This window comes from Anser cygnoides, chromosome 20 (assembly GCF_040182565.1).
Source record: "Anser cygnoides isolate HZ-2024a breed goose chromosome 20, Taihu_goose_T2T_genome, whole genome shotgun sequence".
Lineage (NCBI taxonomy): Eukaryota > Metazoa > Chordata > Aves > Anseriformes > Anatidae > Anser > Anser cygnoides.
In genome coordinates, this window is record NC_089892.1 from 5,206,961 (window position 1) to 5,223,386 (window position 16,426).

At 44.3% G+C, this 16,426-nt stretch overlaps 1 protein-coding gene across 11 annotated transcripts in view; it reads left to right on the forward strand.

Moving 5' to 3' along the window:
- RAPGEF1 (Rap guanine nucleotide exchange factor 1) overlaps positions 1 to 16,426 on the forward strand; it is an 89,974-nt gene that overhangs the window by 35,497 nt on the left and 38,051 nt on the right. For all 11 annotated transcript variants that reach the window (XM_066980800.1, XM_066980799.1, XM_066980796.1 and 8 more), the window contains 6 exons: positions 4,168 to 4,346; positions 7,499 to 7,655; positions 12,532 to 12,620; positions 13,018 to 13,170; positions 14,680 to 14,803; positions 16,133 to 16,316. In XM_066980800.1, the coding sequence (XP_066836901.1) occupies positions 4,168 to 4,346; positions 7,499 to 7,655; positions 12,532 to 12,620; positions 13,018 to 13,170; positions 14,680 to 14,803; positions 16,133 to 16,316 (886 nt within the window). The remainder of the gene's footprint in view (positions 1 to 4,167; positions 4,347 to 7,498; positions 7,656 to 12,531; positions 12,621 to 13,017; positions 13,171 to 14,679; positions 14,804 to 16,132; positions 16,317 to 16,426) is intronic.

The following is a 16,426-nucleotide window of genomic DNA, read 5'->3' on the forward strand; positions in this document are numbered from 1 at the left end:
CTGCCAAACTGCAGGGAAAAAATGGACTTTTCCTGCTTTTATAAGCAGTTGTATTCTGTACAACTCACTGTAACCCTTCTGTATCTCATGCCCGATGCATTTGTAATGTTTTTTTAAGGGAAACCTTTCAAAATCAGGCAGAAATACCTAAATGTGTCAGGCAGGCAGGGAAGTGGAGAGGAGATGCTGCTTTGCCTGAATACTACGTTTATCTCATTTAATTCCCCAAAGGGTCATTGCTGAATCCCACATGGCTCCCACGGTTACAGAGCTGCTCTGTCGCGGCGATAAGTTAGCTACTGGGGCAAATTCATTTCTGCTGGGAAATTAAACAAGAGATCATCCCGGGTTTTCTCACCAACCCAGAAGGATACCATCCCGCATTTACTTTGGCTTTAGGGGCACACTGCAATGTTTGGTGGAAGATCTTAGTATCATTACCCTTGTGAGATACTCCCATCCCAGTGGATTACTGTTCCGCTTTCTAGAGTTATTGCTGTTACTCTCAGGCCTTGGTGAGTAAAGCACTGAACACCAGAAACTTCAGCCTCATAGATAAATACGCGTTAATCTTTGCTGAGCTCTGTAACAGAACCTGCAGTCCTGAGTAGGATATGCCAGCTTTTTGTGTATGATAATGTGTGTATGTATTCAAACGTACGTGTGAGGCCTTTGGACCTCAGAAGGGGTTTCATAAAAAGCACTCGTATAGGCTTGTTAACAAAAAAGCTAGCAGGGAAGTCATGAAAAATGGGCTGTCCCCCGAGCAGTGTCCGGCGGCTGGAGTTGCATGCCTTGATGCGCTCAGCGGAAAGCTTTGTTTCCACTTGTCATTCGCAGCCCTGAACTCTCAAAGTCAGGCCCATCCCTCCTGTGCTCCAGAAGAGTGTTTAAGCTATTAAGTCACAAGCCTTTGTACAGGAAACAGTTGTTGAATGAATGCATAAACATTAATCAGAGCAGGAACTGCAATCCCCATTTTTTCACTTCTGTTTGAGAGCTCTGACCACTGGGCCATAGTCATGCAGCGCATGGGCCATACAGGCTCTCCCATCCCTGAAGTCTGCGATCATTTCACGTGAAGTGCCTCTCCGTATCCTGGAATGGGCTGTGCAGTGGGGAGGGCAGACGCCTGAAGAATGGGCAATGTGATTTTTGACACCGGTGAGTTGCCAGGACGCTCCTCAGCAGTGGAGTTCAGGTGACATGGAGCAGGAATTGAGGTGCCTGGTGAGCAGCGTCGTCAGAAGCTGAAGCATCAGCGGAGTTTGGGCACTTCCCAGATGAGATGGAAAATGACTGAGTGGCTTGCAGGTCTTGGATTTGGACTTGGGCTTCTAAAATCAGAGCTAGATGGGACTTGAGATTAATCCTTTCATGGAACTGGCCCCAAATTACTGACCAGTGCTGCCTATAAATTGTTCTTCCTGAAACCTTTTGGGCTGCTGGCCTGATTTTGGAGAAAAGCAGCATTTTAACAGCTGACAAGAGTATGGGGAGCACACAATGCCCATAGGTCATTAATTCTTGAGGCTGAATTTACTGAAGAGATAATGGATGAAACCTGACTCTGCTAAGCTCTCGGCTCCTTTTCTAGCAATGTTCAGTAGTTAATTTAAATCTCACTTAGGAACTACTTGTGGCACTAGAAGTCCTCCAGGCATACTCTGTTAAACTTTTAAAAGCTATATCCCTGTCCAGATTGCCATTAGGATATCAAAATCATTTATGAATTTCTTTTTTTAGTGTTGGCGATGGCATGGAATTCGGTGACCACAGCTCAGCTTTATTCTAGTGAATTTTTCTCTTCTTCAGCATTCCTTCACTGATGCCAAAACTTGGTTTTCACAGTCTGTCCTGTGGAAGGTGTGCGAGTTCCCTTGTTCACAGAATCACAGAATCGTCTAGGTTGGAAGAGACCTCCAAGATCATCTAGTCCAACCTCTGTCCTAATACTAACAAGTCCTACACTAAACCATATCACTAAGGGCTACATCTAAATGTCTTTTAAAGACCTCCAGGGATGGCGACTCAACCACCTCCCTGGGCAGTCCATTCCAATGCCTAACAACCCTTTCAGTAAAGAAATTCTTCCTAACATCCAACCTAAACCTCCCCTGGCGCAACTTTCACCCATTCCCCCTCGTCCTGTCACCAGGCACGTAGGAGAACAGACCAACCCCCACCTCTCTACAGCCTCCTTTAAGGACCTATAGAGAACGATAAGGACCTATAGAGAACGTACCTATAGAGAACGATGAGGTCTCCCCTGAGCCTCCTCTTCTCCAGGCTGAACAACCCCAGCTCCCTCAGCCGCTCCTCGTAAGACTTGTTCTCCAGACCCCTCACCAGCTTCGTTGCCCTTCTCTGGACTCTCTCGAGCACCTCCATGTCCTTCTTGTAGCAAGGGGCCCAAAACTGAACACAGTACTCGAGGTGCGGCCTCACCAGAGCCGAGTACAGGGGCACAATCACCTCCCTAGTCCTGCTGGCCACACTGCTTCTTATGCAAGCCAGGATGCTGTTGGCCTTCTTGGCCACCTGAGCACACTGCTGGCTCATATTCAGCTGCCTATCAACCAGTACTCCCAGGTCCCTCTCGGCCAGGCAGCTTTCCAGCCACTCTTCTCCCAGCCTGTAGCGCTGCTTGGGGTTGTTACGCCCCAGATGCAGGACCCGGCACTTGGCCTTGTTGAACTTCATGCAGTTGACCTCAGCCCATCGCTCCAGCCTATCCAGATCCTCCTGCAGAGCCTTCCTTCCCTCGAGCAGATCGACACACGCACCTAACTTGGTGTCATCTGCAAACTTACTGAGGGTGCACTCGATCCCCTCATCCAGGTCATCGATAAAGATATTAAAGAGGACCGGCCCCAGCACTGAGCCCTGGGGGACTCCACTAGTGACCGGCCTCCAACTGGATTTGGCTCCATTCACCACAACTCTTTGTGCCCGGCTATCCAGCCAGTTCTTAACCCAACAAAGCGTACGCCAGTCCAAGCCCCGAGCAGCCAGTTTCTTGAGGAGAATGTTGTGGGAAACGGTGTCAAAAGCCTTACTGAAGTCAAGGTAGATCACATCCACAGCCTTCCCCTCATCCACCAAGTGCGTCACTTGGTCATAGAAGGAGATCAGGTTCGTCAAGCAGGACCTACCTTTCATAAACCCATGCTGACTGGGCCTGATCGCCTAGTTGCCCTGCAAGTGCCGCGTGATGACACTCAAGATAATCTGCTCCATGGGCTTCCCTGGCACTGAGGTCAAGCTAACAGGCCTATAGTTCCCCGGGTCTACCCTCCGACCCTTCTTGTAGATGGGCGTCATGTTTGCTAGCCGCCAGTCGACTGGGAACTCCCCTGATAGCCAGGACTGCCGATAAATAATGGAAAGCGGCTTGGCCAGCTCCTCCGCTAGTTCACTCAGTACCCTCGGGTGGATCCCATCCGGCCCCATCGACTTGCGTACATCCAAGTGTTGTAGCAGGTCGCCAACCATTTCCTCATGGATAGCGAGGGCCACATCCTGCTCCCCAAAGAGCAGCATCACAAAATGAATTAGGTTGGAGACTGATTGGAAAGGAGGTTTTTATTTGGAAATGGAGAGACAAGACTGTAGCCTTGTTTCAAACAAATAGGCATATAGCAATCAGCTGAGTTACTCAGAATGATGAAGGAGAACACCACACGTGTCACTATTGGGGATGGAGGCATCTTGTTGGGATTGTTTTGGAGTTCGAGATTTGTATGGGTTCTTTTCAGGAGAAGGACAGCTTTATTAAAACTGGTAGTTGTTGCCTCTTGTCTTTCATTATCATTACTATCTGCACTTAGTATTTTTTTTCTTTCACTCCCAGTTTGGTGCTTTGGTTTCAAAGCAATGCCCTCAAAGTCATCAGTAGTGTAAATCTTAGCCAAAAACTGATCTCGATTAGCCTTCAGTTTGGAACATGCGTCTTGTAATTCAGAAAGTCAAAATGTTGGTTCAGTTTTGCACTGACTATTTTCTTGAAAGAGTAAGAATTAAATGTGAAGTGTTTGTGGTGGAAGGGGTTTTCTCCAGTCTTCTGAAGCAGAATATTTCTCTTGAGTTTCGCTGTCCTTCAGGTAAGTTAAAGTAACTTTGCCCTTAAAAGTGCTGTTTTAATATTCCTTTCCCTTTCTTCTCTAGAATGTGTCATGGCTAGAGGAAAAGGAGAAGGAGGTTGTCAGTGCATTGCGCTACTTCAAGACTATTGTGGACAAAATGGTAATTGATAAGAAAGTGTTAGAGATGCTGCCAGGCTCAGCAAGCAAAGTGCTGGAAGCCATCCTGCCCTTGGTGCAGATTGATCCACGCATCCAACAAAGGTAAGTTTCCTTCTTCTTTGGTTTTGGAAATACGGCAGGCCAGCAGGCTTCTTTCTTTCTAACGTCTGAAGAATTGTATCACACAGGAGACAGAAAAAATGCTGTAGTAGCTAATAAATTGACTGCCATTTTTACTGATTATGTGATAGTTTTCAAACTTAATTTAAAAGCAAACTCCCTGCTGTGAAGAAGCCCATGCTATGGAAAGGTAAAACAAATTAGAATGGATTCAAAGAGGAGGAAGGACTGATCCTTAGCATGAATGTAGATATTCATCATTTACTAGCTATCTTATTCTCTCAGTTCTGTACGGTTTCTGCAGTCCATGGTAGTATGCTAAAAGCTAGCAAAGTCCAACAGCTTCTACCTGAAAAACAGCTTATCTTCAGGGTAATCCCTTTCTGAGTTCAGTTTATCCGTCCCAGTATTAGAGAAGTCAGCCTGTACTGTTAACTGCTTTGTTTTTGAATTTACTGGACCAGATACAGAACAGAAGTAAACAGATGTACTTCGGTAGATTAGCCAGTTCAAGTTCATTCCTGTGTGCTCTCAACAGATTATTTATAGGTTTGCTCTGATGCCTACTGTATTATGTTTTAACCGGTTAGACAATGAGTTTGAAGCCAGAAAAGACGTAGAAATTTGCCAAAACAAAGCTCAGCATGCATTATAAGAATCTGTGGAGTCATCAAGCCACGGAGATACAGCTGCTGTTCATAGATGCTGGAGCAATTGATTTAAACAAAGCAAGCAAACATCGCTGAATAATAAAGAATGAGCAAAACGAGCACACACACACAAAAGCACAAAATTAGGCAAGAAATGCACAGATCTTTGGTTTCTGAATCCTGGCAGTTTTTGCGCTGTTCCTGTTTGTTTTCCTAGTAAGCATCTCCAAATTTCTTGTTTGAGATGGTTATTTCAATTCTGATGCAAGAAAGGTTTATGGTATGGTCAAGACAGCTAGGTGTAGGGTGCTGTTATCTTATAAACAGATGCTTAGCGCTTTTTGGTCCTAATGCATAGGGCATGGTTGTATGAGACAGTACAAATGGAAGGAGACAATGGGTGACTAAGAGCTGTGGCTGGGACAGGAGACGTGCAATTTAGGTTAGGTTTGTAGAAGTATAAAGAGGAAGAGCTGTTAGAATTGGAGTATTCACCAGGCTTCTGGGTTCAGACACAGAAGTTTCTTCCCTTGCTATCAGGTTTCCCGCAGTCATTAAATTTCTGACAAGCACCTGCTTTCACTTAATAAAAGAAAGAACAAATTTTCCCCTTACATCAGGAGAACATGTAAAATGTCAGCAAATATTTTTAGGATAGATAGAAAATGTCATCTTTGTAGTCACTCACTTTGATTTGTGTATCTACTGGGTGTTTGCTGGGCGATCTTTTCTTCCAATAATATATTTGGAAATAAATATCAACTACTTGGTCTTCAGCAGCAGCAGCAGCAGTATTTCAGATGGTTCTATTCTTCAAATCCCTTATAACCTATCTCTTAGTAGTAGGGTAGTGTAGCCTTGACAATTGGATATCCTCAGTTAGCCTGTGAGCAGAACTTCTGTAGCTAGTTGTCAGTGGAGTAGTCTGTACTCTCTTTCTGGAAATGGTATGCATTACAGCATGGATCCTGTGTATGTTCTGCCTTGTTTGACTTCACAGATTAAAAGGGGATTTGACATTCTCAAAAAGCCATGTCCTTTCATGCCTACCGGTACACTTTATTTTGAGTCGTGGCAGGACATAAAGGGGTGGTTTCGATGGTAAATCCCCCTCAAGAAAAATGAGCAAGGCTTGTGGCAGTGTGGAAGAAAGCCCTACAATTACTGTTGGACTTCTTTTTGCTTGAGGGGAAGCATTTGCATCAAGGAAAAAAGTAATTAAATCTAGCACAGAATGGGCTTTCAATTACTGCCTCTTTAGAAGGAAGCAGGCTGAAGATTAATGGCAAAGAAATCAAAGCCATAGAAAGAGATGGGGGAGGGCCCTATTTGGGAAATATCTCCTACTAAGATAATTTCGTTTAAAATTAGAACAACTGGCAAGCACCATGCTTTTAAAACAAACAAACAGAAAAGCACTTGCCATTGTTTGTATCCCTCTGGTTGTAACTTGACAATAGTTCTATCCCTGGTTCTGCAAACCTGGTTCACCTCAATAATCTCACTGAAGTTTGTGGGCTTGATTCTCTTCTCACAGATAATGAAATTACTGGAGTTAAGCCAGTGTAAAATGGATACCAGACAGAAACGGGAAGGTTCAGAACACTCTTATCAGTAATGATGGCAAGATTGCACCTTCTCTTATCTCTTTATGGTTTTGATGCAGTTTGAAATTGATTTAACTTTACAAAGAATTGTTGAAGCATTGCCATCAGCAGTACTGTTAGCACACCTTGTTTAGTAATGAAGTAAGTGTTTTCAGAATGGCCAGGAAAATGCCTGCAAGCACTGTTGTTACAGTTAACTTTTATTTGGAGTTGTCATCCTTCCAAAATTCTTTTTTTTTCCCCTTCAGAACAATAGCTTCAGTTCTGTTTCTCATTAAAAGCAAAACAAAGCAACACCCTTCCTCTTCCAGACCTGAAATTCATTCAGTTCAATTTTTGTAAAGAAGCAAGTTTTAATTATATGTTTTCAGGCGTTATAAACAGTGAGAAAATGATTTGTAAAAGAATGAATAGTCATCTCTCAATTATCTAAGACATTTTTGGGAGAGTTAATAAGGAGGAAGAAAAGCATAGTTAATGCTGAAATAATATCAATTAGACTTAACTACAGGATACAGTAGTTACCTTTGAAGTTAAGGCATAGGATGGAGGTGTAAATTAAAAGGGGAAGAGTGTTATTTTGAGCATTGCTGTGTTGACTTGCAGCCCAGATAATGGGTTGGTTGTACTTTCATGCTGTTGTTCCATTTGGTACTGGTGAACAGGAGAGCAACTGCAACGGAGTCGAAACTTTGTCACCTGCTAAACACAAATAATGAATGTCAGAGTTAAAAAGAGAACAACAACAATGGACACAATCAAAATTTTAACAGTATGAAATACACTTTAAATCAAGCACTTTGTAGAAACATTTGATCGTATCTCCATAATTTCATTTTATTCATTTTTCTCATCTATTTCCTTCCATGCCATCCAGTTCTGCCATCTCATCCTGCTACAGCCGTGTGTACCAGAGTCTGGCCAATCTAATTCGCTGGTCTGATCAAGTGATGCTGGAAGGTGTGAATTCAGAAGACAAGGAGATGGTGACAACAGTTAAGGATGTCATAAAAGCTGTTCTGGATGGAGTTAAGGTACGTGAGACAAGTACTGTACATTATAGAAAGTATACACTATCTGCGTTTTAGAAGAGATCTAGGTGAAAATGTGAACTTTTTAAGTGCAGGTAAGATCCTGTTCTTGGCTTCAGTAAACTTAATTCAGATCAACAGCTCAGTAAGTGAAATGATCCTGCTTGGTGTACTGCTTAAAGACTAGCATAAATCGTTTGACCGTTAGTGTGCACTTCTAAAATGTTTACCCTGGCATTTGGATGGCTTGTAAGAAGCCATAAATCTTTATTGAGCATTGTATTAAATTTTCAGCAAGCCATTCCCATTCTCCCAATCTCCCATGCAGATTACAGGTCAGAGTTTGCATATTTTACGTCTAGACAAAATGTAACGGAAGTTCTTCCTGTCAATGCCCACAGAGAATCAAAGATTCCAGCTTCATCTTTTAATGTAAGGTTCAAGGTATTTGTCAGTGATACGTCACCGCTTTCAGCAGTTGGATTAGGGTGTGGGACCGGTGATGAGCTAAGCTCAGTTTTCTGGAGATTAATTTTGCATAACTAATGGAAACGTTTAACGGAAACCTTTGTATCCTTTGTGAGACCTGCTTATAGTATTCCCTCCCTGCCCTACCCAGGAAAATCTGTTGGCTTCCCTTCTACCTCCCAGTAAGTTTTTGGTACCCATTATTTCTTACAGTTCCTTACTGTTTTCTCTCTGCTGATGGCCACAGAGGTTGTGCGTTCAGCTGTTCTGGCACTGCAGTTAAAAGTAGCTTGACATGGGCTCAGGACACTGGTGAAAAGACCGTCATATCTCCTAGAAATTACTTTGAAAACTGTAGAGAAGGTTAAGCAGGGCTGAACTGTAGGAGGAATGTTTAAAGGAATTACAGTAGGAAATTTGGGGTAGATTTTTAAAAACTGCAGCAGGTTTTTCAGCTGGATTGGTATATCAGGAACAAACATCTTTCATTGTACTCAAACTCAGTTTAGTTTTTATTACCTGGAGTTAAATGTAAAAATCAAATGGATCTCCCAAGCTTTGCCTGTCGTGTTTTCAGGAGTCTTGGTGTGTTGTTTGCGTGCGCTGAATATCTCTGTAAAGTTACTTAAGCACGGATACTAAACCCTAGTATGACTTGCTGAGCCGTTAAAACAAATATCTTTCAAACAAAACATTTCCATCACCTAAAGATGACAGATTTTCCAGGATTATTTTGCACAATACGCCCTTTAACTTTAAGCTCCAGATCTGGAAGGTAAAGCCAGTATTAAATTTGCACAGCAGGGTGGAGAAGAAGAGTTGAGCGTCACGTCCCAGCTTCTGTTAGCGTTGGAATTCAGCAGCAATTTGTAGTACGTGAAAATCTGCTCTGTGGTAGCCTAACTGCAGTACCCCACTAAATAGTGAGACAATTCACCCTTTATCACTTAATGAACCTGTGCGGTCCCGTGTTAGCACCGGACCCAGGCTACAGTTGTGTGGTCTCGTTGCATCAGGCTTGGACACCCGCTGTCCTTTCACTTCAAGCAAGATTTAAACACCTGGCTCCTGTGGCTTCCTAGCCAAAGCACCGTGCCTGTTGGAGGGGGAAGGTCTGGGATGTCCTCTGTGCCCGCACTGCGAGCCAGCCGAGGCTGGAAGCGGTGCAGGGATGTCCGTGCACCGCTACACCTGAGCTGTTAAGCCCTGCTGAGCAGCGTGGCTGTAGCAGTCTCCTCTTGCCGTTAGACTAGAAGTTATTTTGGCCGTCCAGTTGGAGCTGGCTCGTGTCTGGTCAGCTTGGAGCGTGACGAGAGCAGATGTGAGGCTGTCTGGGCAGATGTGGATGTGTCTGCCCATCCACGGGTCAGCGTTTGGAAGTGGCTCGAGCTCATCTCCTACTGCCTAGCAAGGAGCAAGGCTTATTTTAGAAGGGCCAAGGCAGCCTTTGTATCTGGAAGCAGAACTGAGAAGTTGGACACTTCTCTGCTGTGGAGAGCTTTTCTTGTTTTTCTGGCAGATCACACCAGATCCACTTCCACATTTCAGTGCTTACTTCCCCCTTTACTTTCAGAATTGAGCATAAACGAGTCGCTTGTTCACTTGTGTTATTGCTGTTTTGATCTCAGGTTTTAGTGCCTTGCTAGCTAAATATAACAGGAAAAAAATCCTTGTTTTGATTACATAACTTCTTAAAAAAACACCTCATTTGGAACTACCAGTTTGCTGAAGTAGCATAAGTTTGTAGAGAGGCTTTAATTATCTCTAATTACTGCTGCAGGAATCTCTACTTGCTGATAACGACCAGCGTAACGTGCATCTGGCTCAGTCGCATGCTGATTACCTCGTGTACATTGAAGGTCCTGGCTTGATTTCCAAACACTAGCTCTTGTTCTGGGGCTAGGGGAGAGGAGAAAAAGCCGGGGTCCGGGGAATCCGGTGGTATTTGTCTAAGTTTAGAGGAAAAAGTGATCCTCTCAGGTGTTGTCAGTCATTTGTCGTCTCAGTGTCTCAGGGGTGTGGTTTTGTTATTTGTTCGTCCCCACAGCAGCAATGTGCTGAATAATTCTAAGGACACTTCTGAGCCAAACGTGACTGTTTCACTGCCACGCTGTAACACACTCCCATGTGGCGGGCAGGCGTACAGCCATCACAGCCGGTGGAACAGGGAAGCTCCCCGAGCCCTTCGGCCCTGGGTGTCAGTAATGATGGCAACCGACGGTGGCATTTTTCCTTCCACAGCCCTTTCTGTGGCAAGGAGCATCTACGGAGCGTTTTGGCTTTAGGTCTGAATGCCCATGTGTTTTATTTTCCTTATCGTGCTTTGTGTGGCTGCTCTTTATCGGGAGCACCCCGGTCTGGTCCCGCAGGGTCGGTTCGAGCCCAGAGAAGTGTCCGGAAACCTCTTCAGCAGTGGGGGTTTGTCCCAAAGGCAGAAGGTGGCCATCCCTTGGGTCACCGCTCACTCCTGACAGGGACTCAGAGCGTGGGGCCGGCTGCAGCCAGAGGCTTCAAGTGGTGTCACTCGGATTTCCACAGTGTACGATTTACAGAAAGCCTTGTTTGCGGATCGTAGGCTCCCATTCCTGTGATGCTCTGTCAGCTTCATAGGGGAATTTGAAAGTCTAAAAGGAATAGCGGGTTTTTGATTAAAGATCATTCTGAAAGAGAGAACGAAACGGTGGAAAGTACATCCTTAAAAATCAGTTTCTGTTATGAGAGCTGGGGACCTGGGGACGTTCATCAGAGAAGTCTGAGGTAAATTCAGTGTCCACTTTGCTTGTGTGGTTCTTCTGCAATTGAAGAGCCTTAACGATTTTACTTTTCTATAGATGTTGTAATGTATCTTACCACAGTGGCATTTATAGATTATCAGAAGCCCTGACAGTGTTGTGCCCCTCATTGCCCGGTATTTACCTGTTGGCACATGTGGCCCTGTAGGGGGGTGGCGTTGGCGAGGTGCTCAGCTGTGGTCAGCTTGGTGCTGGGCTTTTTCTGGTCAAGGCACTTCTCAGAAAATGCTGTTCCTTGCCAGGGCTCTTCTCTGTCTGCCCCAGACAGGAAAACCTTCACGGCCGTAGCCCAAACGGACGTCTCTGTGCTGTGTTTGGGTGCTCTCTTCCTCCCCAATGTGTGGGGGATTTTCCAAGGCAGGTTCTTTACAGCTGAGCGTTTTGTCGTGTGCTGGGTGGACACGGTGTAAATTATTTCTGTGCCTAAGGTCCCATCAAGATTGTAAGTGTAATGTCTAAACCAAAATCAGTCGTGGTGTACGCTTGAATTGGACTGTGCTTTCCATCCCGCGCACATCCAGGGCAGTACTTTGTTCCTGTTGTTCTGCATCTGTTGTCTCGTAGAAGTTCAGCTTTAAATAGAGCCTTATACAGAAATACGTGGGCTAGAATATTCTTACTCCTCAGAAGGAAGAGGCAATGACAATTTCTGACCTCAACAGGCATGGATGTGAAGATGATAACGGAATGATGACACTGTACTTCAGGCTGCTTTAAAAAAAAAAAAAGAATAAATAAAAAATCGATCCCATATAATTTCCTTTGCATAATATGCTGGGAAGCCAATACTGTCAGGTGGCGCTGCCAGTTACCAGCCTAGCTGTAAGAGGGCATGTGTTTGTATCTGTGAGCAGTAGATCTCTTTGTTGGCCTCAGACACCTGTAAAATGTTCTCTCCATCCTTCTGGTGTGAATGGTTGTGGTTTTGACTGCTGACAGACTGGTAGTTCAGGATTATCTGCCCTTATCTCTTTATCCACAGCCTTATCTGTCTATAGCAGATACACTGTGATAGTTCCCGGAATTATTAAGACTTCCATTGCTAACATGTTAAAAGTTGGCTTTGGGGGAAGCAGGCCTTTTAATAGAGGTGTTCACTATTTAATTTGTTGTTAGGCATCTTACAGAAAACTTTTTTTTTTTAAATGAATGCATGAAAGACTTGTTTATAAAATATAAAGCAATTAGTTAACTCTTTTACTGGGTAACTGAAATACTTAACTGCAGAAGGTATTTCTGTGCTTTATGTATGTAAAGTCAGCTTGCCATTGTCTAGGTTATTGTGGGGAACACACTTGTGATGATAGCGGAAAGAGGAAGCACAGCAAAAAGATGTGTATGTGGCTTTGTGCAGAATCCCCACAGGGCCACGATTTGTGGCTAAAAAGCTTAAATATGGCTAAACTGCTGCTGGGTGCAGGCTGTTCCCTGCACCACCTCATTTGTGGTACAGGTTTACACCCAGCTCACAGCTCTCTCTGTGTCCATGCCAACATTAATCCATACCTGGCTAACCAAGAGTTTATTGCAGTAGCATCCCTTTTTGTCCTAGAATGTTTGAGTGCAGCGTTATGCATCTCATGATTTTCCCTTTTTTTTCTCTCCCCTCCACCCACCAGGAGCTGGTCAGACTCACGATTGAAAAGCAGGAGCATCCCTCTCCCACAAGCCCAGTTAAACCCAGTTTACCAGCATGTAAATCTGACAGGTGGGTCACTGACAAATATGTTTAATGCATGCAGTCTAATAGAGTAGCTGGATGTGGGATTATTTCTGCTTCCTGATAGTTGGATTAAAGCACTTGGTTATTTTTCACAGAGGATAGCATAGTGCTTTTTACATAGTCTCATGCATTACAGTGGGACAACTTAAAGGAACAATATGCTGTGCTGGAGAAGTTACCAAAATCCGGCAATGAAGCATCACTTGGCCATGGTGTGCACATTGTATTCTGTATATACATCTCATTCTACTTGCAGATGTGAATTCTGCCTTCTGCTGTAGGTTTCTCTCATTGCATATGATTTAAAGTACGTATTAATCTGTCAGCATGCTGCATTCCAACTGTGTTTTATGATCCACACTCTGTATTTTGCTTGTTACAGCCCATCAGAGCTTCCCCTTACAGACCGAGAAATGGAGATCCTAAACAAAACAACTAATATGACTCAGTCAAATGAGCTACTGACTGACTCCATGGATGAAGAGGTTGCACCTCCTAAACCCCCTCTGCCTTGCATTCGTGTGGCAGAAAACAGGTAATGCTGGCCAACCAGCTGACTGAAGAGTAGCAGTGCCTCTTACCAGCCTCTTATTTTTTAAATATTCTTGTCAAAATGTGTGTGAGAGGTCACTGTGAATGTTAGTAATGCCTCTGAATTTCCAGCCCTCCATGGTAATTCTTCCCAGCTCCAGCAGTCTGTTCATGACTTTATGTTCTTTGTCTTGTTTTGAGCAGTACCCTTTATTGTATTTTCCTTTTTCTTTTTTTTTTTAATGTGAGATTAATAATGCTTGAGCCTCTTAGATGAGAGGCATTGCCTAATTGCATTAAATCTTTTATTTAAAGTCATGTAAATACACACCATATTCTGCACAGCACTGCACAGCAGTATCCTGTGCTGTTCTAGTTGTGGTGAGTGCTTTTATATCCAATGGGAAATGTTCTCTTAACCTCAGCTGGAAATTACCAATCTGTCCTGCACATCCAGGGGGTTCTGCATTGGTTAGCAGCCTAAGAGTGAAAGGAGTCACTAGTGTGTGATAAAAATCTTTTACTTCGTTGTTCTTACCCTGTTCTGCGAGTAACCACATGAAAGTTTCTATGTTCTATTTTGGGACGGAAAAGAAAACCCCCAATTTACAGCTTTTTGGTGTGTGTGTATGATGTTTTTCTTCTCTAGTACTGGTGCTAATGGATGGTGTGAAAATACATGTCGTGTGCTAATTTGAAAACGCAGCATTTGAGGGCTGTGGTTAGCAGAAAAAAAAAAATCACATTTCTATGTGTATTATGAATTCTCATGGGTTATATTATAAAAATTTCCTGTTATGTTCCAGGAACAGAATATGTGTGCTCTTGGGAACCTCGTAGGTTTGGTAACTGCCAGAATTATTTATCATTTGAAGCAAAACCTAAATGTACAGTGGTTGAAATCTCACTGGTTACTACTAGTGGGTGTTTAATAATGTGTGTATCCACACTGATTAATGCCAAAACTTGGGCCCGTGCCGCATATATGCGTGGCAATACTGACTGTCTTGTTGGCTCAAGTTCACCAGGAGTGGAAAAAGGCAGACAGTGAATTTTCCTGTCCTGTAAATTTTTGCAACTTTGAACCCCTTTCAAACCTGGAAGCTTTGAGGAAGAGGAAGAAGAGACTTCTGCGAACTGAAACCTTGTTCGGGTCAACCAAAACATTTAATTTGGACTTCCACCACTTACATTTAAAAATAATTGCTGTGCTAATTAGCTTCATTAAAAATAATTTTTCAAACGGCAATTATTTTTGTTTCTGAAACACTTACTCTTTTCCAAGCTTAAAAAAATAAATCACGGCACAGGACCTTCCCTGTGAGAGTGTTCTTAAATTGGTGTTTGTCAGTGGATACACTTCATTGAATAGCTTCTGGCCAGCATTGGACAAGAAGCTGTGAGATTTGAGCCTAGCAAGGCGAAGGCTTTGTGCCAAACCAGCTCCTGAAGCCTCTGAAAGTCTTTCTGATGGTCGAGTAATGGAAGCATCAATGCCTCTTCTGTCTTGCAGCCCTCCTCCAGCCTTGCCCCCTAAAAAACGGCAATCAGCACCTTCCCCAACCAGAGTGGCAGTTGTGGCCCCCATGAGTCGAGCCACCAGTGGGTCCAGCTTACCCGTTGGAATCAACAGACAGGTAATGGCATCACCCCTTTGTGAAAGCCAAGGGGGACGTGCTGCGGAGCGTAGCAGAAGCTCAGAGAAATGCTGGGTCCTGCAGCCGTGCGGTTCCCAACACGCCCCTGCTCGTCCCAGGCAGCCCCGTACTGAGGAGTGCTGCAATGGGAGCTTTAGTGGCAGGAACGTCGATGTAGTAAATCATGTGAAGGAGGTGAGGTTTTTTTACATTGCTGTTGTACTTAAATAATGAATTTCTACAAAATTTGTTGCCTTGAGGTATAGAAGAATGTGAAAATCAGAGAGGTAGAGTGGTGCTGTGTCAAACAGACCAGGGTGTAGGGTGGTTGGCTGAACTTACCAAGATCTTACCAAGGTTTACTTACAGGCCAGGGATCCTGTAGCAGATTGACATCAGAAGTCTGTATCCATCCAGTCCCAATTTAAGACATCTTTTAACCTAAGGAGTAGTGTAAGCATCTGCTCTGACTGCTACAGGTGCTTTGGGGAGATTTGCAAATTTTCTGGTAGAAGCATGGAAAACTTCGGACTGTGTGTGTTAGTCATATCCTATCACTTATGCTAATATGGGGTTTGCAGGATTGTAAATGGATGGTTTTGCTTCACACCTTCAGGAACTTATTGACTCAGCAGTGAGGATTTGAATCATGCTAAAAGTGCAGCAAAATCAAATCTTGTCCTCAGCCCCAGAGCCTCAGCTCTGGCTTAGGGTGCCTCTGCTGTCAGCTGGCTGACCCAGATAAAGCTGTGGCAGTGCTTCAGTTACTGGTACGATCACACTTACATTGGTCTGTGGGGGTAGGAATACCTGAGAGGTTCACTCGAGGTAATTTCTGAAATAGAAATGTAGCCATAGGCACAGAAAGCTGACGTTAGCTGTATCCCACTGTCTCTTATTTACCCTTTGCATACACAAAAACTAACCAAATATTTGATGAAGCCCGTTATTTAATGAGAATTCTTGCCGTCTAGTTACCTCGTATCAATGCCTCGATGAACAGTTGTCAGCTGTGTATGGCGGTGAGGAACTCACTCACCTCAGCAGCTGGTGACCTCCTCTGTGGATCACAGCACGCCCTGCCTGCAAGCAAATGCACGCAGAGCTCCCTACGTGGGCTTGCTCTGCAGCGTGCCCTTTACCAAACTGGAGGTTTTCTGGGGTTCTGGTGTCTAACTAGGGAGGGCTAGCAGCACTGATCCTCTCCCTTCCTGGTTTTCTTACCGCAGCTGTCAGGTGTTTGTTCCTCGGGTTGGTCCTTAAACTAGCAAGCTGCCAAGAATGCTGATGATTTGTTGTTTTGGTTGTTTTTTGCTTTTTCTGCCTCAGGATTTTGATGTTGACTGCTATGCCCAGAGAAGGTTGTCAGGTGGAAGCCACTCCTATGGGGGGGAATCTCCTCGCCTCTCACCGTGCAGTAGCATCGGCAAACTCAGCAAGTCTGACGAGCAGCTCTCTTCTCTGGACCGCGACAGCGGTCAGTGCTCTCGCAACACAAGCTGTGAAACGTTAGGTAAGCAGGGACGTGGCCAGGGCTGCCGAAGGAGCCCCCATCACTCCCGTTTGGGAGCTGTCATAGCCATGATGCAGTAAATAGATTGTGCTTGTAACTGTCGTCTTGTA